Source organism: Mycteria americana, chromosome 1 (genome assembly GCF_035582795.1).
Source record: "Mycteria americana isolate JAX WOST 10 ecotype Jacksonville Zoo and Gardens chromosome 1, USCA_MyAme_1.0, whole genome shotgun sequence".
In the NCBI taxonomy this organism is placed as follows: Eukaryota; Metazoa; Chordata; class Aves; order Ciconiiformes; family Ciconiidae; genus Mycteria; species Mycteria americana.
Window position 1 is genome coordinate 38495561 of NC_134365.1, and position 26412 is coordinate 38521972.

At 37.3% G+C, this 26412-nt stretch overlaps 1 protein-coding gene across 1 annotated transcript in view; it reads left to right on the forward strand.

The window, feature by feature from the left end:
• The window catches only part of LEMD3 (LEM domain containing 3), a 52109-nt gene that overhangs the window by 5721 nt on the left and 19976 nt on the right, over window positions 1–26412 (forward strand). The window contains exons 2-4 of the mRNA XM_075495090.1: window positions 16513–16550; window positions 18963–19029; window positions 26195–26262. Of these exons, the coding sequence (XP_075351205.1) occupies window positions 16513–16550; window positions 18963–19029; window positions 26195–26262 (173 nt within the window). The remainder of the gene's footprint in view (window positions 1–16512; window positions 16551–18962; window positions 19030–26194; window positions 26263–26412) is intronic.

The following is a 26412-nucleotide window of genomic DNA, read 5'->3' on the forward strand; positions in this document are numbered from 1 at the left end:
TTCTATGGAATCTTATGCAGGGAATTTCATTGTTAAGAAGTTAGACTTGCTGTATAAAAGACAAGATGATAACCGTTACGCTCACAGGCCTGCAAATTACTATTAAAGTGCTGTGGTATTTCACAGATAACTGTTACAAATCTACTTGGCTTCTAAGATCACCTTCTCAGAAGAGTCTATCTTCTTGGCAGTGTTGGCTTCAATGGAGGAAAATGAATTTTGGATAAGAAGTATTTATAGGAGAGAAGATAAAGGGAGGAAGCGACATTAAAAGATTTGGAGAGTTCCTGTGCTGTGTGGCTATTAGTGTTGCTTGTGCTTTGCAAGTGATACTGTGACTTGTATTTGACAATATTACAACTTCTTCTATTGACGTATTGGCATATAGCTCTGCTTCACTTTCTGTATCTTGCTTTAAACTGTAGTTAGCAGGTATTTCTCTTCTAGGTTATACAAAAGAAAATCCTGATGTGCATCTTAAAGACTTATCTCTCTTGTAGCTGATCTCACTTCTGTGGGTTGGTGAGTTTTGGATCAAGATCAGTAGATCAAAAAAACCCTAGGCTGCCTTCATAAGGTAAAGCCAGGTAAATTTCCTTAGAATTCTTGACATTTTAAAACTCTAGTCTTCCTTATGGTGTATCAGAAATAACTTAAAAATGAGGAACAAATTTGGCCAAGACTTGTACCCAGGAAAGTCCAAATAATTGTTACATAGTGCAAAATAGTTCATCTTGGCTGACAACTTGAAATCCTTCTTAAAGGATAATAAACAGTCTGTTTACCTTTGTAGCAGATCTGTAGTATAAAAGTATAAATATGAAAATTGTTCATCAGTATTTGAAACAGAAATGGTGCAACTTCAGAATGTTTTTTTTTTAAGGACATAGCTGTGTTTTGATACTTTGTTCAGAATACTTAGAACTAACTTATTTGGCATTCGTACCTTAAATGTGCTGCTGTTTGCAGACATGCACAAAACTTTCCTTGTGCCATGACTTTAGATATTCTTACAATGATATTTTTTCAATGTTACTGTTGTAGGCTGTGCTTTTTTGTGAAGTAAGTAATGAGAAATTGGAACTAAAATTACTTGCCTGGGGAGCAGGGATGCAGCTCTGGCAGGATCTGTTTGCACTATGTATCAAAAACTAATTGAAAGTTTGCACTCCATTCCATAGTGCATTGTAGTTTTCTCAAAAAAATTTGGTTTCTGATGTGAGAAAATTAAGGGCGATATAGGATCTGAAAGCAGATCTGGTTGCAACTTTTCCCTGTTTATAAAGCATTGCAGACTAGAAAGGAGTGGGAAAGCAAACTTGTGTTTCTTCTGTTAAGAACCTCTGCCAAGTCTAATAGTGTTCTTCAAGTGCAATGCACATTTCTTTCTGCTTAGGACAGATGCATACAGCGATAATTGATGCAATGGAAATATTTTAAGGAAGAGCCCACGATACTGAAGAACTTAAATTTAGCCTTGTAGGACACCCACTTTGCACTGTTTCATAATCTTTAAGTATCCCAGTAAGAGAGGAGAATCAGGCCTGCAGTCTTTCTATTCCTGGGGTTCAACTGTGTTTCTAAAAAATCACGTATATGTAACTCCTCTTGACATCTGTGTTTCATCTGGGAGTAGTAGGTCACAAAACTTTGGCTTGATTGCTTACCCAGCTAAGCTGGTAGGACTGCTAGCATTGTACTGAACTGATCCCTGTCATGCTTCTAGACTTGTGCTTCAGAAATAGTATGAACATGTGAACAGGCCAGAGCTGCTGTTTGAGAAAGTTGTTTGGTTGCTTAACAAAAAAGCTTAGGCAAGTAAATTAAGCAAGTACATCAAGTTTTTGTTGATGGAAGTGCTGTTCCAATGCTGTGGAGAAGCACAGAGTCCATTGTAATAATGAGGCATATATTCCATACACCTTTAAAGTTCTTGTGGGTATTTGTATTCTCTGGTAAAATTAGTTGTCTGTTGTGATTTGTGGTAGGTTGAGGAGAGTAAGTTGACTGGTTACGGGATTGTGAAATCAAGGTATATTAAGAAGAAGAAGTGATTTTCAGGGCACTCGCATGTTTGCTAAGAACTTCAGTAGTAGTATCTTTGTCCTTACTCTGCCTTTCTTGGCTCCTGCTGTTGCTGCTGGCAGGCCTAGAGTTGTGGGAGAAGGTGGCAACGCCTTTGCTGTGATTATAATAAATGAGGACATGGTGTAACTCTGCCACTGATCAAAGTAACCTTGATGGCTTCTGTCCACTGAAGAATTCTGATTTAGAAAAACTTGGAAAAGGTGCAGTGTTACTGATGGAAAGAAGCATATTGATGGATGCAAGGATAGATCAAAGAACCACTGCACAACTTAAAGCGGATCTCATATAGGTTCCTTCTGTGTAGAAGGTTTGCTCCAGTTTATAAGGTCTGATGTTGAGTCCTGTTGTAAATATATAAAAAAAAACCCCATCAACTGCTTGAATGAAACTGATGACCCGAAGGCTTTGCAGTTGATGTCAGTGTGCTGTACCTAGAAAATGGGGAATAGCAAAATAAACTTGATGCTTTGACTCCATGCAGGTATGGCCTCTTTGTACAGCTGACTGTTCAGATAAGACACTGCTTTGATGTTGTCTCAATATTTCTACAGTTTTTCAATCCAGGCAAATCAAGGCTTTGGGTTCACGCATCTGTAGTCTGATAATTGCTAGCATTGTCTCCTAGAAACTTAAGGGATTCTGTAGAAGTCTGTCAGTTCAGTAAGCTTCTCAGCCCAGCTGGAAGAGTTGAAGACAAATGTAGGTAATGGAGATGGAAGATTGAATCAAGTGTATTTAGATTACTTGAGCATACCACAGCATGAATAAGAAATATGTCTTCATCAGGAGGTACTGTTTGTAATCAGGAAAATTAGTATGGCCCCAAACTGCTGTACTTTGGTTTTAGTGGGTCCTTTTCTCCAGTATCCTTATCATTGTCACCTTTTCCCTGCTGCTGTGCTCTACTTCCTACAATGCTGTTTAGTGCTGTTTCTCTGTTCTGCTGTGTGTTTACAGTCTACTGTAGAGGATGAGAGGGTAAGGAGCAAGTGAGTGTGGATGCGTGCTAAATGTGAAACAGGTGAACATGGTGTGCCTGTTGGGCCTAGTTTGTTGGAGGAGATGTGCTGTTATGTCTGGAGTTTTTCAGAGATGAATTATTCTTTTTTGCAGAGGACAGGATCAAATTTTCTGCTTACTGAGGGTCATATTGTGATACCGGTATCTTGACTAAAGCTGCCTTTTTAGAGTCTTAAATTCCTTTAGCTGCTTCAAATGAACTCTGAGTGACAGACTGAATTGATACAGAAGGCTGTTTAATGTGGGCAGGAGAAGAGGTAGGGGCTTAAAAAGAGAGGTCTAACATTGAATTAAGTGGCATTAAAACTTCCTAAGTAGTCTACAAGATCCATTGAATTCTAGCGATGTGTGCTAGATAAGTAAGAAATAGAACTGTTCATAAATGAAGTATTGTAGACCAATTCCTAGGCCAGTTTTTCTCTGTCTTAGAGAAGGCCATTTACTTAATTAAAAATTGGAAGATGGCTTGTTGGAACATAATTGTTTTATATACATACTAAGACTTCCTTCATACTGCCTTTATTCACTTAAGTCTTAATACAGGGTTTATATACAGGTCACATCCCCTTAGCCTTTTCTTTATTGAAAAAGTGCAAGAAACTTTTATACTTGGACTCATGATGTCTTGGGTAAAGGCAGCATCAGTCTGTCCTTGCTAGGGAGTCGACTGAACAAAACTTTATCACGAGAGGACTGCTGGGATCAGTTGGATAAATGTTGTGTTATTCCAGACTAGATTTTAAGGCCACATCTAGATCTTAATTTTTCTTTTCTCCATAGAAAAGTGTTTCCTTGAAGGTCAGTTAAATCTGACTTGCTTATTGGAGAAGCCTCAGACTCTCCATTGACTTCATAACTGCTTGTTAGCTTTTGGATATTTTCAATAGGCTGCATATCAAAGCCACTCAACTTAACCATCTGTCCCCTCAATACTCCTCATCTCACTAGGTAGTTATACAATAAAACATACCACAGCACACTCATTCAGTAATACTTATCCCAGGGTCTGTTCAGTGTCATCAAGCTGCACAACACAAGCCCCTCATGGCCAGTATTCCTGTACCTCGCAGCACAACTTCATCAAACAAATTTTTACTTGAATGTGTAGATATTGGTGGTCACAGGAAACAGAAGTCTGGCTAGAACTGATCTGAAACCTGTCAATAGATATCGAGCAATGGAGCATTTACTGTGAATGAGGGGTTTCAAATATCAAAAGGTAGATGTGTAATGTTTTGTTTTGGGTTTTTTTGGTTAGTGTTGTCTGAAACAGCTCTTGGTTGTGGTGTGGGTTTGTTTTTTTTCCCAGTATATTTTCTAGAGAATGGTAAAACATTCATCATGAAATTTTCTGTTCATCTCTGGTATTTGACCTATATATAAAAGTTTAGTGGGCTGTTTGTTCTTTTTCAGGTGTCATGCTTCAGACAACCAAAGAGGGTATTTGTTAATTTTGTTGAGTGACAGACTGGGTGGTACATGCGTGACAAACCCCTGAGGTACATGCGTGACAAACCTCTTTCAGGCTATGGAAATCCACAGTCAAACTGAATTATTGGGGAAGGGCCAATCTGGCAGTCGCCTTCTGTTGTTTCTCATTCTTGCAAATTCCTTGGAAATAGTTTACTGTTACTTTGTAAATAAGAGAAAATAATTTATGAAATTCCTTGGTGGGATCTTGAAAAGAGGAGGAGAGTATGTCATCAGGTTCATCCTAGTCTGTTTCTGTATTGGTTTGCACCTGATGTATGATCCAAGGAGGCTTCTGGAGGTGAGAAGCGTAGTGTAGTGTATTTCAAGGAAAAAGCTGAAAAGGTGTGCGCTTTTTTTTTTGAGTCAAAGGAACTTTATGCTGTCCTGGGGAGACTTGGCCTAGCTGAGAAAATGAGGTTAGAAATCCAGATTTGCTTCTGGAGCAGGAAGTAGTCTCACTATTTATTTTTGGGTTTTGTTTCTCTTATTTGTAAGCGTATGAAGTATTGCTTATGAAAAAGCAGCTTTGGATAAAGGTGTTCCTAAATCACTGTGGGAAGTGGGGAATCTGAGTTGTATCTAAAGGATATATTCATGTTTGGGTACTTTGTATTTTGTATATAATAGTGAACACATGTTCATTTTGATATAAACTCAGGAACAAATAAAATGGAGTGTTGAGTACATCTGAAAGAGCCATACTGTTGTACTGTCTGTACAGTGTCCTTTGAGCTAGTAGTTTTTCATTTCTCATTGAAAACCAGAAATATGAGCCTTTTAACTACTCCTGAGAGCTCAATCATTCAGAATGGGCAGGTGTGTATATGCATAGTCTGACTTGGTGATCCTAGGTGTACTATGACTAGTGCCTGTTAAGTTTGACTTCTATAAAAGGTGGTAGTTCCTGCAGAAATGCTGTAGACTTTTTTTTTTAACTTGTTTACATTGAGTACTAGTGTGTCTGTCTACTTTGGAACTGGGCAATGCAGTGGCTAATGCTTTTTTTGATTTATAACTTTAAATACTATTTTTTTCTTGACCTTCAGCTAAAGGTGCTGATTATGAACTAACAACAAAAATGTGCAGATTCAGTGCAAGTGCACGTGAAGTAGGGGGAAAAAAAACCTAATGGAATGTTAAATCCAGACTTGTTTTATTCTGCTGCATAGGATGTGTGGTATTGAAGTCATTCCTTTGGAGGTAGAGTGAACTGTGGAGGGAAATCCTATGAAAGTAGGAGCCCTGGAAGGGAGCTGTCTTGGTGATTTGAGGACCAAAGGCCAAATAGGGTCTGCCTATCCCTTCTGTAAGGGAATGAATTAACATGTGATGTGCTTTGCCATTCAGGAGATGGGAATGTACTGAGCTTCTTACACAAACCTTGGCATCATAACTACTAGCCATATGGCCAGCTATGCTTCCTTAAGTGTGAGATAAATGGTTTGAGGAAGGAGAGTTAAGATCTTGTTTTGTAAACTTTGTTTTATAGTTTAAGCACCTAGCTTTGTACTACTACGTAGTGGCTTACATACTGCAGAGTTCTCATGTATCTACAAACAGCCAATGGTGTGGTAAGGTTTTACTGTCCCCAGTCTTTGAGATCTCGGTAAGAGTCACTTGTTCTTCCTTTCCATCCTCTTTTTTTGCTGTTTCTGAAACTCATCTCTGCAGATGAGTTTCTTGCCGAGATAGGTTCTTTCTCTGCTCTAGATTCACCTGGCTCAGGAGAAGTGCACACAGTACTGCTAGAAGATTCATCAGCTTAATCCACAAGCTGGTGCTGTAACCCTTTTAACTAACAGGCATAACCTGTTTAATTAATAAACAGTTATGATAACGATATTGGAAGTCTTAGTTAAAGCAGACTCTTCAGCTGAGTATAGGAGCCAATGGCAAAGCATATATATAAGGATAATGGTGATGTATAGCTGTGTGGTAGTTCCATTGTTCCCTTCAGATAATTTTTGTTTGAACCAGCTAGTTAATGCTATCAAACAAATACAGCTGGTATGGTAGACAGCCTGGAAGGTTAGCGAACTCTAAGGAGTCTTAGTCCAGCTGAGTAAAAATGGGAGTTACTCAATATTGCCTACTTTTATTCATTTCCAGTCAAATGGTGTTATGTCTCGAATTACTGCTGAGCTCATCCTGGTTTTGGGCTCTGCAAACTTCTGCTATACATGGTGGACAGTCTTCCTTCTTTTACTTAGCTAATATGGATACTCCTGGTAAGCTGGCTGCTGCTTCCTCTGTGAAAGCTCATCTTTGTCATGACAAGAGACCTGCTAGCAGCTACCTCTGTCCTGCATAGAGTAAGCTTTTTTCTCCTTAGGATACACTAGAGCACCTATTTTCAGAGTTTTACTGCCATGTTCAGGCTTTGTATACATCATTGTTCAGCAGTTCTGTTGATCTTAGGGCAGCAAGCAGTGATAGCCCAATGTGTGCTGAATGGTTAAAAGGACAGAGACACAGCAGAACCCCAGTTTTAGATATGAAAAATCCCCGTGTGATATTTATCTTGACTTTGTTAATGTCTTTGCTCTCATGATTGAGGGTCTCTTAAGAGTTCTCCTATCAGTACCCTCCATTTGAATGTTATGTTTGGATGCTGTAAACTATTTGTGCTGTTATAGTATATTACTAATACTTTGTAACTGAAGTCTGTCTGGAAGAAGAGGTTATAACTGGGTATTTTTACATTGAAACTCTTCAAGACAGGAATCCGTCCTGCTTGTATGAGATCACAGGAGTGTTTCTATCCAGACTGGGCCCCTTGGCAGAGTGACAGTAGATTTAATATTTAATTGCAGATTCCCATTGATTCTTAAACCTTTTGTGATTTAATAACACTTGCTTTATGAGTTTGCTTTCTATCTTGAACTTTGGAGTTTGAGGAAAGCAGACCACTTCCTAATTTAAGATTGAGCTGCTTGTGCTGCCATGTTTTCAAGGTAGTTTCCCCTGCTTCTGAATATCTTTGGTTTTTTGTCATTTGTGTTCATTTATTGAAGTCATGAGTGGTTTTTCACCTTATAAAGTATAAGGAGCTAAAGTATTTGGGAGGGAACACAGAAGAAGGGAGAAGAGCTATTGCAGAAGCCTATTCTGATTCTTTTGCAAGTGAAGGTATTCTCTACCCATTGTAAAATGCTGGTAGGTGTCTGAAGTATAACGTTTCTCCTGGTAATGTTTTGCAACTGGTGATAAAAGCAGTCTTAGTGGGGGGTTTTTTCCCTGTCTTTTTGCTACGTATAAACACTAGCCTATAATAGAGCCTGTGTGTATGTGTGTGCAAGGAATGTAGTATTAACTAATTTTTACAATGCATGGCAAATGCACTTCCTCTGAGCCATTTTTCCTAATAGAACAGACAGCTGTTTCTTCATTGAAATATAATATGTTTTGTAATATAATGTAAAAGAGTGTGTGGGCAAATTCTGTTGCTATAAAACATTTCCTTACCCTGGTAGAAATAAAACTGGAGAAGAGAATACTTTATTGTAAGAACTGTTTTAGCTCTCCACAACTACAGATCATGAAAAATGATTTTGTAAATAACCTAGCAGCTTAATATGCTCTTTCTTAAGTCTGCTCTTCTACTGAGTATGCTTCATTGAGATTAATGTAGGCATAGAGGAGAGAGAATTTGGGATGAAGACAGGTTCTTGGGTGGGTATAGCAGCTGGAAGTATTGTCTGGAGTGTTTGGTGCCTGGTGCTGCTACTTCTGATGACATGCCCCCTGCCCCGCCCCGAGTTAGGGGTATGAAACACTGCTTGAATCTTTTCTGCCCATATTTCTCATCTGTCTATGGAACTGGGGAATTAAAATCCAGTATTATTTTCTTGCTGATAGTGGTGTTCTAAAGCTTGTTCTGTTTCATGGTGTGGCTTCATCGGTTCTTGTTTGGGCTCATTTACTTCTTCCTTCATCTGTTGCATACAGTTATTTTCACAGGGTCTTCTAGTAAAAGTAGTGAACTTTCATGCTTTTTTCATACACACAGGCAGGTTGCACGTTCTTCTTTTTGAAACAAGCAGTGTCTGTACTCTAGCTCTGTAGATTTTTTTTTTTAATTCCCTGAGTCTTGCTATGGTTGATGGTGATATTTAGGAAACAGGAGATCAGAAAGAAGGAAGGACAGTCTCTGTTAATATTTGGAGGTGTTAGTCAGAGATATCAGCTCTATTTGAAATGGGCACTTCAGTACAGTAGATTCTAGCCAGCAGCAGTATTCATGGAGTGAGTGTGGCAATAATATAGTGAAAGCTTCCTGTAAAGTCAGCTCTGTCTTGGCAACTGTTTCAGTTCTGGATTTATTTTATAAGGCTTTTTGCTTAAAAAAGGTGACCTTCTTAAGAACTGAATTACAGACAACTATTCTGTTTCAGTTTTGTAGTACTGGGATATCTATAGGCACTACACAGATTAAAATATTTTACTTTAATCTTTTAAGCACAAAACTTATGATTTCTAGGTTTTCAATCATTAATACAAGTACTAGAATGAAACTAGTATTTTTATTCCAGTGAAACTGAATAATCTGATGAGAAGCTCTCCCAAAACACTAGTCTCTCTTCTTAAATATGGACCGAATTGACATGATTCTCTTAAGAGCATCTTTCAACATTCAGGTCTATTCTAGCCAGTATATGAATAGGAAGGAGTAGATTTGAGTGGTTCTAGAAAGGGTGATACAGCTAAAATATGGAGAGGGTTTTTTTAAGAAGTAGTGAAGAACTCCAAAGAGAAATTCTGGTATTTCCTACCCTTTTATCTAAAATAATGAAGACTGCTATTTTCAGGGCTGATAGAAAATGTGTCTGAACTGAAATGTCTGTCACAAATATGATAGTTTTAATTCTTTTAGAGGACGGTTTTGTCCAAAAAAAAAAGTGATGATATAACCAAATTCTTTCATAAACCCTTATATTGCCTATCACAAACAGAATTAATTCAAATGATATTGGGGAAAAATTATCAATAAAAGCTCTCTAAACTGAGGCAGTTGAAAAACTGACTTGATGTTAAGGAAGGATTCAGCTGTTTTTAGAATTCTCTAATCCTTGTGGCAGATTGTGCTGCTGTTCAAAATTGGCATGGCCAAGGACTATTCAAACTGTAATGGTGTTCTGATTTAGAAATACAAAAACTTTTTCCAAAACACACAAAAATGATCTGTAGTGAAGGAATTGCTCAGCTTGACGTATGACTTGGTGTCTTAATATCAAAGCACAGAGATTTAGCCTGATTCAAAGTGGTTTCTACCTGAATTAGCACAATCTGGAGATGGAGGTCATGCAAAACTGCTCATTTGTTTTGAGCGTTGAGTAATCTCAGAGAGGAAAATAAAGGCAGGATGATTTTATTTAAGCTGTTTGAAAGATGGAGCTCTGGAATAACTTCCTGTAATAACTTGTTCGTTTGGGGTTTTTTCTGGCATTTTAAGGTTTAGGAGCTTTAAGAGACAATGTTTTAGAATTGCCCTTGACACATACACAATATGTCACTGGGTGGAATCAGTACTTGACCCCAAACTTACCGAAAAAAAAGTTACAGATCTGCTAGCTGATGTTGAAAGTAGTTGGATTGTAAAATTATTGGGAACTTGTATCCAAGGTCATGTAGAAAAAGGCTGGTCTAAAGGCTCATTTAAGATAGCAGTGCTTCCGGTATTGTTGCTTCCACTGTTAACAGTGCATTATCCAGCTAGTGCATTTTTTGATGAAGAAGAAATTCTAATGGAAAGCATTAGGTTATACACTTACTGAACACACCTTTACAGGACAAATTTTGGAAAAAATACTGCTTCCATTTTGGGACTAGCCTGCTTGTGACATGGTGGGTGGGGAGGAGAAAAGTACTTTGCAGGGAGGAACATTCTTGCTTCTGCAGAAGTTGCTAGCTTGGAAGTGTGTGTTGCAGTGTACAGTCTCTGAATCCTTGTGTGGATGGTATTTGGTGCTTTTGGCATCATCACATTGAGAAATTAAGTGCTTACAGGTTAATTGGGATCATTCTTATTTCTGCAGCTGTGGCTTTACAGCTCCTTAAAGTTGCATTTGAAAGGTGCTTTTTCGTTTATAAAATCAAATTATCTGTAGGGTCAGAAACAGATTATAGCATTACAATGATTCTGTTAAAAATGTTAGTGTCAAGTAGGAAACACAATGGTAGGATTTTCTAGTTTTTAGGAAGGGAACTGAGAACAAAGTATATTTGAGAGGATATATTTGATAATATCAGTATGGCACTAATAATCTGTGGTGCTCCTTTATTTTGAATAGTGTCCAGCTCTGGTCCCCAACCTCAGAAAGGACATAGCAGAGCTGCAGAAGGGTTCAGAGAGTAGTAATATGATCAAAAGCATAGTATGGCTTTTATAGCAAGGAGGAATAGGACTCTTGAGCATGGAAGAGTGAGGACCAAGGGAAAGACTGAGGAATGAAGTAAAAGTATGAGTGTTATGGAGAGGGTAAATAGGATCTGATTATTCACTGTCTCCTCTAATACAAGGAGGAATTTCTTGAGTTAACTTGAGAATTAAGAGTAAGTTCAGAGTAAGCAGAGACTGTTTTTTCATACATGCACGTTTGTTGTGGAACTCTTTGTGACCATATGTTGCTGAAGCTAAAAGCTTGCTTGGGGTTAATGTGGGACTAGACAAATTGGTAGGGAAAAATACATTGGAGTTGATAAGAAAAAAAAAAATAGCCACTTCTGTCTGTCTCGGGAAGCTTCTGAGGTGCAAATTGTTTTATGACTGGGAGAATATTCTGAAGTATCAGCATATACTTTATATTCTCATGCTCTGGCACTCATTTTTGCCACTGTCCTGTTGATTTCCCCCCTCTGGTTAGGGACAGGGGTTTCTGAAAAGAGTAAAACTTCTTGTAACTGCTGGAGGCAGGATTCTGGGCTAGTTGAATCCTTGGTTTGTCCCGGTGTGACTGTTCCTTCATACTTCAGTTTTGATGTTATCTGTTGAAGTGTATTGAATACTGAAACTGCAAAAATAGTTACACTGTTCAGGGCAAGGTACCACAGCATCTAGGAGATAGCTGTAGTGGAAGGATAGGCATCCTAATTTTGGCACCTAATTCTGGTGACCAGAAGGTAACTGAATTCCTTAATTTGGTACCATGTTAGTGATAAGGTTCTAGCTTATGTCCTAAGCAAAGGTGTGTTTATTTGTGCATGTCTTCTTTCTAGGCATGACTGCCTGTGAAGCTATGTCAGTCTTTGGAACTTGGACCATTAAGACTCTATAAAAGCTGACTTGTGTGTTCATGAATGTCTGCAATTAGGCTGCAACTTCATGTCTGTTAAACCATGCTTTGCAAAACAGGAGAAATCCACTTTGTGCTCTCTGTTTGACTTACTGAAGAAAACTAAACCCTTGTAAATACTGTGTCTGTCTGCAATTGTTACCAATGTATTAGGGATGAAAATGGGGGTGTGTGTGGTCAGTGGTTTTATTGTTACTTTAAAGATGAAAGCGTCTGTATTCTAGCAAAAGTTAACCTTGTATGTTGACACTGACTGCCCTTGTGTTCCTAAAATTGAGCATCTCTCTGAGATGGCTTGGTATGTACATTTGCGTTGACAGCTTTGGCTGGAATGCTTTGGAGCTGTGCTGTGACCCTTAGCTTTGTATTGGTGACTTTTTGTTATTTGAGACTGATCGGTTCTGCCATTCTGAGGAATTCTAGTAGTCTGTAAGTCATCATTTACAGCTTGTCCCAATATGTGTAAATTAGTTACTTCCAAGGGTCATTAGTAGTCTTTTCAGTTAACCAGAACAATATTTGTATGCTGCTTTGATTTCTCTTGCAGGCTTTTTGGTAATCTTATTACTTGTTCTTGATTAACTAGCATTTAAATAAGGTCAATTCTTAAAAATGGAATTTAAATAGCATATCCCTTTCTGTTCTGAAATCAAGCTTCATGTGGAGATTATATCCCTTAGTGTGCTTACTTCGTTTCCTTCCATGTCTGGCCAAAGAATCCTATTATCGTTACACCTTGCCAGGAATAAAGCTCTTCTCCCAATGTATCAAACTTTCAAGCAGAATGTTTAGCCGTTACAGTGTTTTGGAGGGGTTGGTATGGTTCCCTTTGTCAAGTTTTTGAGGTTTTTTTCCATGAAAATACTCTTGCTTTTTTTAATCCTGCAGCTAGTATTCATGAGTGGCCAGGTAAAACTGCCATGCTTCTCACAGTTTTGCTGCTGTCCAGGAGTTCTAATGGATAGTGAGATTGCAACAAACTACCCAGACATGGCATCCCCCCCTTTTTTGAGGGCAGGGGATGTGGTGGTTGGTTGGCTAACCTGGAGAGAAGACCCCCTGGGACAACAGCCAGGAGATTGCTGTTTTAGAAAATTATCTCTATAGTTTTTAGGTTCATAGTATAAGTAGATGAGAATTTGTACTTTTGAAGCTCATAAAACTGTGAGCTTGATAGACTAGTTTCAAGGCTGGTAATTGTTGCTGTATGGTAGAGGTCTTGAACCCTTTTTGAGGAGGAGCCTTGGAAGTATGATATGTTCACATAAGAAACTCTTCTCTTAGTAATTAGTTATTAATGCTTAGTTTGGTAGAACAAGAACTTGTTACTCTTAAAACTATACTTATATATTTTAAGAACTGTCAAAAACCTTTTGAACCAATGATGTTGGTGTAATATATTGAAATACCTTAGATATGTTGGAGTAGATGAAAACTTTACATCTGTGGCTGGAGCAAGTGGGAGGATTTGGTAAGAGCTTAGATTGTGGACAAAAGAAAGAAGGGTGGATTCAGAACAGAGGAATTACTGAAGTAGTTAAGGAGTGGCTCAAGATTAGCTCAAGTTAATCAAGGTTATGTGGTAAATAGATGCAGATTGAGTAACCGTTGTTAATTCAGCTGATAAATTGCTGCAGTTGCATTTAGCATACTTGCCTCTTAAGGCATCAAGCATCCTAAACTACATTAACATCTTGGATAAAATGTATCTCACTTATTGGTTAACTTCCATAAAATCACTAACTTTAGAGGGATTTAATGGAAATCCTATAGTGTGAGTTAAAATAATGAATTATAAGGATTGTTACGTTTTTGCAATAGATAATTTTGGAGGAGGGTTTTTTTTGTCACTTTAACCACTATGTATTTGTGAGAGGCAAACATTGACATCTCATTTGGATTGCTTCATAATTTCAGTGGTTTAATTTATCCAAATATGAAGTTGCTCGTGTGAGAGACCTTCCCAGCATCACAATCCTAGTGTAAAGTCAGATACCACCATTGCCTTCACTTAATTGCTGTACTGTCCTAGCGTATGTAGAATTGCAGCTGACAGTTTTCAGTTTGCATCTTTGCAGGCATGGAAGTATTGCACTTATGTTTGTTCCATGGCTTCCATCAGTGTTTATGTTTGTGAGGTATACTGAAATCTACATACTATTCTGTCTCATGCCCCCCCTCCCCTTCACCACCCCCTCCAATCTAAAACCATATAATCAAGATTTCATGTATGGTCAATAAGATTGACCTTGGGAAGAGACCATAATTACATAATTATCCTGTCTGGATAACTAATGATCAAACTGGGAAGTTGGCAGTCATCTAGAGCCTTGGCTATGTTTCTCTAATCCTATTTTAGGCTATTTAGATTAAAAGTTTAGTGTACTGGGAATGTTCTGCTGAGTTAATGAATGAAATACATAGAAGCTTTGTAAAGTTGGTAGCTTAATCTAGTAGGCAATGTCTGAGAATTTGCACCTATAGAATGAAATCATGAAGTGGTATAGGGCTTGGTTTACAGGAGTGCTTGAACATCTTCTGCTTCTATCAGTTTTAATTAATTTGATATCTGAATCAAGTATTCAGATGTCTGTGAAAACCAGTCCCTGTGTTTGGGTGTTGTCCCCCCCTCCCCCCCATTTGCTGTGTCAGAGGAAGCTGAAGTACTTATTGCTGTTGGGTAGGTAGCACGCTTAATTTTCTTCTAAGCTTAGGCACATGGACAAACCGTTGTTTGCAAAGTTTCGGAGAGTCAAGCTTTCTTCTTCACTCGGAAAGCATTTTCATTGCCCCACTATTTTAAACATCATTTGATGGTTGTAGTTGTAGAAATGTGTTCCTTACCATTGCTACCTGTAGGAGCAATGAAATGGTAATCATTCCCACTTCAAACTTGCCTTTCAAAAATAAGGTGAAGTGGGTCAGCATCTAGCTGCTGCCAACAGTGCTATGGAAGTTTGTGCAGGCAATAAAAATTACATTGTTTTACAGTTAATTCATTTTTTTGTTATAAAATCTATTTTTTTCAGTTACTTGTCCAGATGCGATTACACTTGGCAAAGGTGAGGGGACCCCTGATTTATAAGTTGGTCCTTAGTTTGCTTTATATCCTCCACTTCTCCTAGATGAGAAATCTTGCCATGAGTTTGATCTAGTGTGCCCACCTTTATTTCTCTTATTTTTCCCATTCATAACTAAATTAACTGATCAGCTTAATAATCATAGTTATGGTTCAGGAGTCAAGATATTGTCAATCAACTGACTGTTTGGGAGGCAAATCTTGATGTTTTGTGAGTATCTTAACGCATGGGAGTGCCTTATAAGATGTCAAATTGGTTAGCACTATCAGAGGCTGTTGCTCAATTACTTTCAGATGCAAGCAGAACTGCTGTGTGAACAGCTGCAATGTCAGGGCATGTGGGTGTAATTACACCATGTAAATAGAATTACGTATTTTGGACACTAAGATGGTACTTGTCTTACTATGCCTTGGTATAGAAAGTCAAACTGCAGTATTTCAAAATGCACAAAATTCTTCCCAGACTGAGATTTCTTCCAGATTCTCTATGCAAATGCATCAGACCTAGAAGTAGTGGAAAGTACTCTCTTTTTTTTTTTTTTTCTTTTGGAAGAACTCTAATTTTTGTAGAACTGCATATGGAGCAGTGTGCCCCTTCAAGTGCTACCTGTTCTTGGTGTGCCCCTTCAAGTGCTACCTGTTCTTGGTGTGCTTTCAACATCAATATGATGACATTTGCAACCTAGACCTCCAATTTTGTGTCAGGTTTCCCAGGATACATTTTTTTTTTCTTTTGTTTTTGTGCTCGCTGAACTGTGGTCAGTAGAAGCTTCATTTTCTGTTTTAATAGCACATAGGACTGCTAAGTTCTGTATAAGCTCAAACTGTGGGTGAAACAAGAGTTTGTGGCTTAGAAAGGCAAGACAATATGCTTTAATGGTGATTGCTTCCTGCCTTGGTAACTTTGCAGTTGCCAACTGGTCAGTCTTAAGTGGAAGCATAGCACAAATTACTTGTCTGATTTCAACTTCTCTTCTTTGAAGAATATATTTTTGTAGCCAAGAGGAACATAATAGATAAACTTATGCTTTCAGGAGCTGTTGAAACTCTTTTATTTAGAAAGGAAGAAATGGTCATTTAGTCACACTGCACTTTTCACCTGAGCTCTCAGTGTGTCATCTCTTACTCTTGTCAAAATAGAAAATGCTGATGAGTTGTACAGCTTTGTGTTGTATGGATTATTGCTTAGTAAAAAAGTCGTTTTACTTTTTAAATGACACACTAAAAAATGTAAAAGCTTCAAATTATTATTTCAATACAATTGAGTCATTAAAGCAAGAGTTTGACAAACAGCAAGCACGGTTTTGTTTGTATGGAAATAGCTGTGAAATTTGCAGATACACATGATTCTGGTTTAAACTAAATGCCAGTATAGTGCATTATCAAATATGGAGTTAAGTCAAAGGTTAATAGCTGTCTTAATTGTTATTTGTCATATTATGGACTTGTTTGTTTTTATCAAAATATTACAGTGTTGTTATAAAGCTACTGTGTTGGTATACCTTTTTAGTATTTTCAGACTCTAGAATGAATTAACTTTTTTCTTTTTTTTTTTGACAGTCAAGACTCCCTTAAGTGAAGAACTACCAAAAATAAAAGTAAGTAAAACCACTTAATATTGAGATTTTAGTCTGTCATACGATTCTGTAAAAACAACATAGATCTGTTCAGAAGGATGCAGTTTCAGAATGTTTTGCATGAGATGAATGCACTTCTTGCAACTCTAATGTTTAATTTTTTGTTTTTCATCTTGGGCAATATGACTAGAATTATAAGATTTGGCTGTGGCACGCTGGTTGCTTTATATACTAAGAAAATGTTACATAATTTGTGTTGTAGAGCTATGAGGGAAAACTGTGTTTTAAGTTTTGAGACAAAATTTATCATTTTGTCTCTTGCTGTTACCATTTGGCTTCTCAACTTTGAAATGATAGCTGGTAAGAGGAGATTGACTTGAAACTCCAGGATCTTATTTAGTGCCATAGAAGAGCAAGGGTTAGCCTCCTTCAGAAAATGCATTAAAAAGTTTGTCTTTTTCACTTTGATTCTATTCTGTAACTTGTTCCTATAGTCATTCTTTCAACTGGAATATTGGGATACCTTCAATGGTGGCATCTCAAAAATGGTTATCTGTATTATTCTTAGTTCTGCAGCATGCGTTTTGGTGTTTCTCTCTTCTGGCCTTCAGTCTTTCAGCCTGGACTGTAAACATAATGATCTGCCTTTGCTAGGCATACATAAGCAAGTATTGCAAGATAATTGTGTGGGGGTTTTTGTTGTTTTGGTTTTTGGTTTTTTTTGGGTGTGGTCCCCCCCCCAGATTGAGCTTTCCAAAAGTGAATAATTGTGTATTTTAAATAGGTAGTCTTGGCTAGTTTCTTGGGTAGAAAATGTTTCTGAATCTTTTGAGCAAATTGAATTTTGTTGGGTAAATTCTGAGGAGTCTTTCAGAATGACTTTAGTAGCGCAGAGATAATGTCTTGTGCACTGGACTTCACAGCTTGAGAACCTGTTTTGTATGTTACTTTCTTCTGTTTCTTGTGTACTGTTCCATAGTAACTCTACTCCATGCTTGATTGTTCATTAGCTATGAAGGCTATACTGTTCAGTTCCTTCCTTTATGTGGTCTGACCATTAATTTATGAAAAAAGACTTTGGTCACAAAAATGTTCCACATGTCTGTCTCAGCGTAGCTATTAGTGAAGTCATGGGTGTACCTACTGGCGAATATGTGGAACTTGGAGTACTGCTGGTGGTGTGTGCATGCAGTAGAGGACTGATTTTCCTCTTCTGCCATGCCCAGTATTTTCCAGCCAGGAAATGAGTTAATAAGGTTGGTTGGTTTCCTAGGGAGTACCGACTATATCAATTTAATCTCAATGATAGTTTTGTACGACCAGAATAGGGAGAGGTGATGCTGGTAATTGTTGATATCGTCTATGGGAATTAATTTGTCAAATGTTTGATCAATGAAAGAAGTATTCTGCTTTTTGGTAGCAGTTTTCTTATGGAAAAAAAGTTGGAGCATTCAGATTTTAAAACTATGTCAGACAGTTCTGGTGCATCAGGGAATTAAACTTAAAATATATATTTTTTTTTTTCAATGGGAGTATAATCAGCAGATGCACAAACTGGAAAATGACTTTCCTTGCATATTTTCTGAGTAAAGGCTCTAGTCTTATCTCAGCCATTTGACTCTGCCCCAGGAGTCAGAGCCAACTTAAAAAAAAAAAAAACAAAAAAAAAAAACCAAACCCCAACGTTTTAGAACGGCCTTTAGTGCTCAGTGTATGTAATTGCATGTTCCTCATCTTCATATTTTGGATAATTCCTTCTAATATAAAATGTTTCTGGATATATTTCAATGAAATTGCTCAATATCTTGATAAGTTTAACTCCCCTGTAAGTAACAACTATATGACATCTCATGTTCGTGTTTGTTTTGGGAATTAGACCTTTTTATACTAGTGGCATATGCAGGAAGTATAATTGAGTTACTGTAGTTTGAAGGTAGCAGCAAAAATCTTACTTTGTTACGAATCTTATGCGGGAATACAACCAGATGGTACTTTAGTGTGGCTTGTGTGAAGTGTCACTGCACACTTATTAAGAATAAAACTGTTTTATTTTTATATAGTACCCATCAAAAAACAAACAAACAAAAAGACCCACCCCAAAACCCCACCAAACTTCTTTTGGGTCATTGCACTGTTCTCTCATTAGTATTAGAATAACCTTTTGAGCTTTCAGTTTTATCTGGCAGATGCATCAGAGTCCAGGCTGCAATCTAGTTCAGTTTCAGTCAAGATCTGGAAAATCAATATTGTGAATACTTTGATTCAAAATCTATTGCTTGCATCATTGTTGATGTGTGAAACACTACAGCTTTCCACCTGTATGTGTAAAACCTTTTTTTTTTCTCATGGTGTATAAAAATTTTGGGGGTAAATGGAAGAAAATGTATCTCTACTAATGTTTGTTTTAACATTAATGTGTTTTTCTAATTCTAGGAAGATGAAATAAGTCTCATGATGAACAGCTTATATGCACTTCATGATAAATTGGCACAAGTAGCAGGTAACACTTCAAAAATATTGTGACCGAGTGTTATGGCGACAGCTACAAAGAAGTCTATGCTCAGATACTGATTTGCAGCAACTGGTATATGCTGGGGCCCTGACAGCCATTTAGAGTTCCATTTTGGGAAACCAGAAATCCCATTTCTAGTTCACTTACACTGCCTTTTTCACCAGTGTAGCGCCTTTTGTTGCAATGCTTTTTAGTTAACGGGATAATTGTGATCCTGTATAGTTTTTGACCCTTATGGTCTTAATGCTTTATTAATCTGATTTCATTAAAGGTTTAAATATGCTATATGTGGAGAGGAATATGTATTTCTTTTAAAGGTAGTTATTTCACTATGGTGGAAAAATGTCTGAAAAACAGTATTTTGCAACAATCAGAAAATGTTTACTAATACAATGAACAGTAGTGGTTGAACAAGATTGCCTTGTTAGACAAAATAGTCCAACTTAACCATACTAATTATATAGTAATGAAAAGTGCTGTATTTACAGCATTATGTAATAATGTAATACGCATTACTATAGTAATGTGTCAGAGATGGTGTTCAGTATTACTTATTGAATATTCAAAGTAAAAAATACAGTGCTTTTGCCTAGAGTCATACTTAACAGCTTTAAACTGCATAGATATTTACACGTCACAATCAGGAAATGGTAAAGTTAAGACTGTTTATAACTTTAGCATCTGGTGAGTGTGAGTTACAGCAGAATCTATTTCTTGACTATTAAGCCACTTAGTTATCATCCTTGCTTGTTTAACCCATAATGCGTTTAGGAGGCAGTGGTTCAGGTTTTTTTTGTTTTTAAGCTTTACTGTTCTTTGTGCCAACTACTTGCTTTACAACAGCAAGTTTCACGAAGAAGGTTTTTCCACTATTATCAGGTGCTACAGACATTTCTCAAACATTAAAAAATGTGGAAACAACTCTGTCAGATATGAGGCTGACAATTTAATGTCAGAGCTATATAGGAAATCTGTGAGAAATTTGAGCAGCTCTGTAATACCTTTAAATTGCGAGAGTAATCTTCCTACAGAAGCTTTTTGTTTCCAGAGCATTTGCAATATCTGCAGTGAATAAAATAGATGTTTGGACAAAACCCTTAAATTTCTTCTTGTTTACATTATTCTTTAACCCAAAGTAGTGAAAGAATGGTGTTTAACCTGAGTGCATGTAAAGTAATAGTTGCTTTTTTAGTCTTCATTTTTGTTGCTTTCTGTCTGTGAATGCCTTGCAGTGTTGATCTTTCACAGGTCAATTACATCTTGATACATTTTTATCTGTTTAAAACTATTTCATACTTGATAATAAATAATTCTGTGCTATAAATCATTGGGGCCAAAAGATTTTTTTCTTTTTTTCCTCATGCGGGGTAGCCAGCCTGTGGTGTGTAGAAATGTCTTACAAGACCCACAGCTGTGCACAGGAGAGCACTGACTTGTGTGAACTGGAAGTAATGGGTTATGCTACTTGTCTCTGTCTTTTGAAAAGAAAATATAACAGCTTGCTGGTCCCTCAGTGTGTCATCTGGCCCTCCAGTGGCTGTACAGTAAACAATGTACTTGCCTGGATAAAAAGGTTTGGCACCTCACTTCTACATCTGTGAAAGAAAGGGAGTTTTCTTCATTAGCTGGGGCTTACTTATGTACACATACACTTATAAAAATGTTTACCTGTCTGCCTTATGAGAGGAATTTGTATGCTCCAAGGTGACTGCTTTCTTCCCCAGGTCGCAAAGGTGCATTAATCTTTATTAGTCTATTCTTGGCCAGGAGAATCTTCAGTACTTACTTACAAAAAATACAGCTATACTTTCTGGTTAGATGATCCCCCAAACTGAAGCTGCATTGTGAGATTACCTGGTTGCTCAGCAGAGTAGCTTTCATACAGTCTGAAGAATGACCTAATTCATCTGTACTTAGACAGAAGTTATCCTCAATGCCAAGTTTCTTAAGGTATGAGAGGAAGAAGTCTCCTGTCCATTTTGAATACCATATTGATGTAGACCTGGCACAATATCTGGAAGCTGCTTAAGTCACAGAACAGAGAAAGCTGCTAGAGAGATGCAGGGTTTAAAAGTGTTGATCTTGTACACTGTGCACCACTTCAAAAGAGAGAGAAGTAAAGGAATATAGTTTTAGTAAAAGTGGTGCTTTTCAGGTCTCTGTCACATACTTGGAAAAGTTTCTCTCATTTCATACTTGGCTACGAATCATTTGTTCATGTTATAACTATGAATATTAAAAAGGCAGGCTGGAAACTTGCAGTAGTCTGCTCTGTTAAGCTTTATTCAACATCTTGACTACCATGAAGATGGTCACTTCAGAAGTTGGTTTCCAGCCCTCTTTGTTTTATTAGCTGCTTTATATTTTTACTGAGCTGGTTTGTTGCCTTGTCAACTTCAATTGGAGAGCAAGTGATGGGGCTTTTGTTTTAGAAGGTAAAACACTGGAAGTTGTTTGAAGGAAGAAAAAGTCAGGGTAACAGTTTGTTAATTTTATTTGACTTAATATACTATGTTCCAGCTGTACATGCCTCTTCTGTACTGTGGTGCTCTGATATGATGTAAAATGATTTCATTATCCTATGTAAAAATAGATTGACTTTAATGCATCACTGTTCTCAGAATTACTAGTCTGCCAAACCTATGGTAACGCCTACATCACAAGAAACTAGAGGGAGAAGCAGTATCTACTCATCCAGTTCTGAGTTGACGTTTGTGTTCCTGTGTTCTTGTCTAATGCTTCAGCCTTTCTTCAAAGCGGCAACTTTTTATAGACAGTATATATTTCAGTGCCTAACACTTTCTCCTAAAGCAAAATATGTGCTTTATTTAAATCAGACTTCCTTCAGGCATATGTTAATTACTGGATGTCTTGGTCTTTTCATGGAGAGACTTCAAAAGATCACATCCATTTTCAGTCAGGCTTGCAAAATGAATAAACCTAACCACTATATCCACAAGAAGCAGCCAGCTACTGATGGGTATGACCCTACTTTGTTGTACATAAAGAATTTTTATTTAGTTAGACGTTTCTTTTGCTTGGCATTCTCCACAGAGTGATGATCTATTGGATTTAGACAGTTTCCTTCTGAGCTAATGGACAGCACAGGTCCTTGAGATGCAGGAGGTAATTAGACTTCCATATGTAATACGGCTTACTGATAAATCCATGGCTGGATGAAAATCCTGGCAAAGCACTAGATATTACTTAATTTCAAGTGTCAGCTACTGTATCTGATTGCTGTCACAGGCTCTCTCCTTAATCTTTAATTCTTCAGGTAATTGATATTGTGCTGTTTCCAACCAGTGATTCAAAGACTATTTAGCAAGTTCTGGTTTTCTGCAGTGGTACTAATCTGTTGCCTTTGGGAGATGAGGTGTTCTTACTTGCTCTGACAACACTTGTTCTGCTCCTGCTTTTCTTCACCTGCCCATTTTAGTGTCCTACTGCAAGTAACTTGTAAGCATGAGACCTGCTAAACAAATGTTTTATACACTATTTGCTTTTTGTATTGGTTGACTGTATCACATCAAGCTGTAAGCTAGAGATCTGTGCTAAATCCATGTGTTCCTTAAAGTATTAGATTTCCACTGGGTTTTGGTTCTGGTACTTTAAGAGAATGATTCATATTGTAAAGCAAATATTTTAAAATTCTGAATATTTCTGTTAACTGTATAAGCTGCAGCTTATAAATTAAGCTTAATGCCCAAATGAAAGTCAGTTTCAAATATGCTAGCCTGCATGGAAAAGCAGATCTGACTTATTTTCTGTATTGAAAGCAATGTGAATAACAGACTTCAATGTTCCTTTAGAACTGAGGCTTTAGTTGCTTTTTCTTAGTATTTCTAGGAGAAGACCTCAGCTGCTTATGTGGCTTGCCCAAGTACACTAACATAAGCTAAAAGGTAATTTTGTGATCCTTGCTGGGATGTGTTACTTCTCGCCTCCCTACAAAGGCAAGTAGAATGGTTCTCTGATTGCACTTGAAATTGAAGTGATCTGTGCCCAAGAAAAGTTTGAGCAGAAAGATCCATGCTTTCTGTAAGCTCGCAGTAAATATTTTAACAGAGGGGCAGTTTTTACAAAGACCTCAGACATATCTTGCAGCAGACCTGTGTAAAGTTTTTTTGACTCTAGTTCAGTTTTATTCCTGGATATAGGGCCTCAAATGGAACAGTTGGGAAACATTTTTGGCTCAGGCTATGGAAAGTGGGTTTCTAAGCCAAGCAGTTAATGATTGCACCAAAGTTATTCAAAGTAAGCCTTCATTTGCAGAACTATTAGCTGAAACGGTGACTGAAATGGCATATAGGAATATCCTGCTGTTTGCAGTAAAACAGAAGGTTGTCTGACTTGTGAATTGCCTAACTTTCTGCAGGCTTTCAAATTCTTGAGTGTCTCAGAAGAAAGCTGTTAAATGGTTCTCAGCAATAGATGGGTTGGAATGAGAAACTGCATCTCCAACAGCTCTTCGTACAGGACTGAAACTCCATAACTCTGATTAGCTTACTTGTTTCAAGAGTGGGAGGCAGGACGAAAGTGATCCCCCCTACCCCCCTCAGCATTGCATGAGGGTAATTTGAACTGATGAGGCTTGGACATTGTCAGAGGCATTTTTAACTGTTAAACTTGTTCAGAGGGAATATAGTCCAAAAAAAATTTCAGAAGCAGGACTGTGAGGAAGTTGTCTACTGGTTTTTGAAGATGAGACTAGGAGCTGTGAAGTCAGTGTGTTGGCTGCATATTGCACAACTGTAATTCCTGGAAGAAGGCAAATAAGATTAGAATTTAAAACCACTAAAGTAATCCAGTAGTCCCCCATCTAAGGGAGCTTTTGTCCTCTTGTAGGAAGTAATACTGTGTCCTTGTAAGATTGAAAATCCAGAATGAATCCTGAAACTTATTTTTAAGAATTCATTTTTCACAATCTGGTCTCCTACTTGTGTGTTTTGTTTGTTTTCTTTTCTGTGTATTAACCTCACCCTTTCTATTCTTTCTTATTTATTTCATAAATGGGTGTTCCTGCTTATCTAGATAATTAAAAAACAAAAACCAACCAACCAAAGCTCCTAAGCAAAAAGAGTCTCATCCCCCTGCTCTCACAAGCTGTTCTGTTCAGTCAAATTACGACTGACATGCTTTTTCTGTATTAGAAAGACCCCAGGAAGACTTCAGGTCTCACCGAACAACAAAAAAAACTTAAATGGATGAATATCTATCAGACTTGCTCATGTCATACAGCTTAATACCTGATTGAGATTGTACATATGGCTTCTGCAGAGATACATTTTGGTTTTGTTGTATTTATTCCATCGGTTCTAGATTTAAAACAATATGTTTACAGCAGAGACTGTATGAGTTTGATATATAGTTATTCCAAGTCTATTAATCTTGAAACATGAAATCACTGATGATTACACATGTAAATTTACAGGTTGTAGAGTTTATGCTGCACAAAAAGAATGTCTGCCTAAATTACATACAAGAATAGCCCGTAACTCCAATTCTGGTGCTGACTTCTAAATTCAGAGTTTTTTTGGCAAAGGTGGTGTCAATTTTCACCAGCGATCTCTGTAGTTTTGCTATTACAGTAGACTCAGGCACTTTGAAAGTCTAAGATGCTGCATGTTAATTACCAAGTGAAACAACTTTTAAAGTAGTGTCTCTTCTGCTCAGTGCTTGCTTGAAAATACGTGCACGCGCAGAGGCTTAGTTCCAGCAGCACTTTTAGGCCAGATTGCGTATGAGCACTCTTAAAAACAATGTTCCTATTTCTCTATAACCCAACAGTAAGAGAAGAGCATCCCTATTATGCTGATGTGCTTGCAAGGCCAAATTCACTTAAATCTGTTGAAGTATATTGAATAAAACTCTGCTTTAGCAGTCTGAGAAGGACTTTTGCTTCATAGAAACACTTATTTATTTGGAACTCCCTACTGTGAATGAGACATGAAGATGCTTCTCCATAATTTGCTAGTGTTTCCTAATTTTTGCTCAGATTGCCTTGAATATTCTCATTTGTGTAGGGAATTAATACTTGAAGTTGTTCCATTTAAAGGGTATTCCAGTGAGGAGTAATTCCAACTTTAAATACTTTGTAGGAATATAAGCAAAGGTTTATATTTTGTATATGTATGATTATCTTAAACTTTCCTAGCCTTGCTATGGCTTTGGGAATAATACAGCTTGGCATAGATTCAGGAGGGTAAGGCAGGCATAACCCTGAGCCAGGGAAAGACTGGATTTGTTGTTTCTTATTTTATTGTTTTGACACAGTAAAATCATAGTTATAGGTGCTAAGATTTTTTTTTTTTTAGAAAGATCAGGAAAAAAGTGATTTGCTGCTCCCTGACAGTTCTTCAGAAATAATGGCCTAGTGATAGATAAAACTGGTGTTAGACCTTTTCCTTTTCTGTGTGACTTTGTGTTGGTATGACTGTCACTACATATTTATTTGCATGAATCGGGTACCTTCAGTTTAGCAAAGAAAATCAAGAAGATGATGGCATGTGGCTGTGAGGACTGACTGTGCATATATCTTACTTCCTGACTACTTCTGCATACTTTCCAAAAGAGTTAGGAGGATGGTAAAACCACCAGTTTCAGGCCATATTGGGATTTTGTGCATGTTCAGGAAGGTGATTAAGTTATTGTGATAACTTGGACCAATCTAAAATGTTGTAACTGCATAGTGCCTGAAATACTATTATGGACGTGTTGCAACTGGAACTAACTTGGTCTTTATAAAAGATAATACATGTTTCAGAGTAAACAGAAATTATTTGGAAGAAGTTGAGTCAGGGTACAGCAACTGTTTTATGGTAACGTCCTTTTGATAGTTCTTCATATACTACCTTTTGTTCTACTTTCAGTGTAAATACTGAAATACACTTTCTGAGCAGTACATGAAGTTGTATGATGTGACTTGTACATATTATTAGCTGTGACAATCTTAAATTTTTTTAAACTTTTTTTGAAGGAGAAATTTGTCCAGAGATTTTTCCATATTTTTAGTGGAACTTGTGAGAGTTATTGAGCTGCTGCTGCTGCTTGTGTAGATTGTGTTAACCATAAGCTTGTGTTTAGGTGACTTTATTTTATACAATGCAGTAATAAGTAGATCAAAATAAACCAAAGTTTTTACTTTTACCAGGGGAACATGAATGTGGCAGCTCTATTCAAAGAAATCTTACCGTCCAGGAGGCAGCTGCATATTTAAAAGTAAGCAAACGAGGTATTTTTCATTGGTTGTATATAATATTTGTATAAGTTACAGTTTGTAAGGCCTGGTTTCATATCTAGTGTATTAACTAAAATTTGACTTAGCGGTGAATGTTATTTGGAAATGTTTGGAATTGATGTCTTTAACAC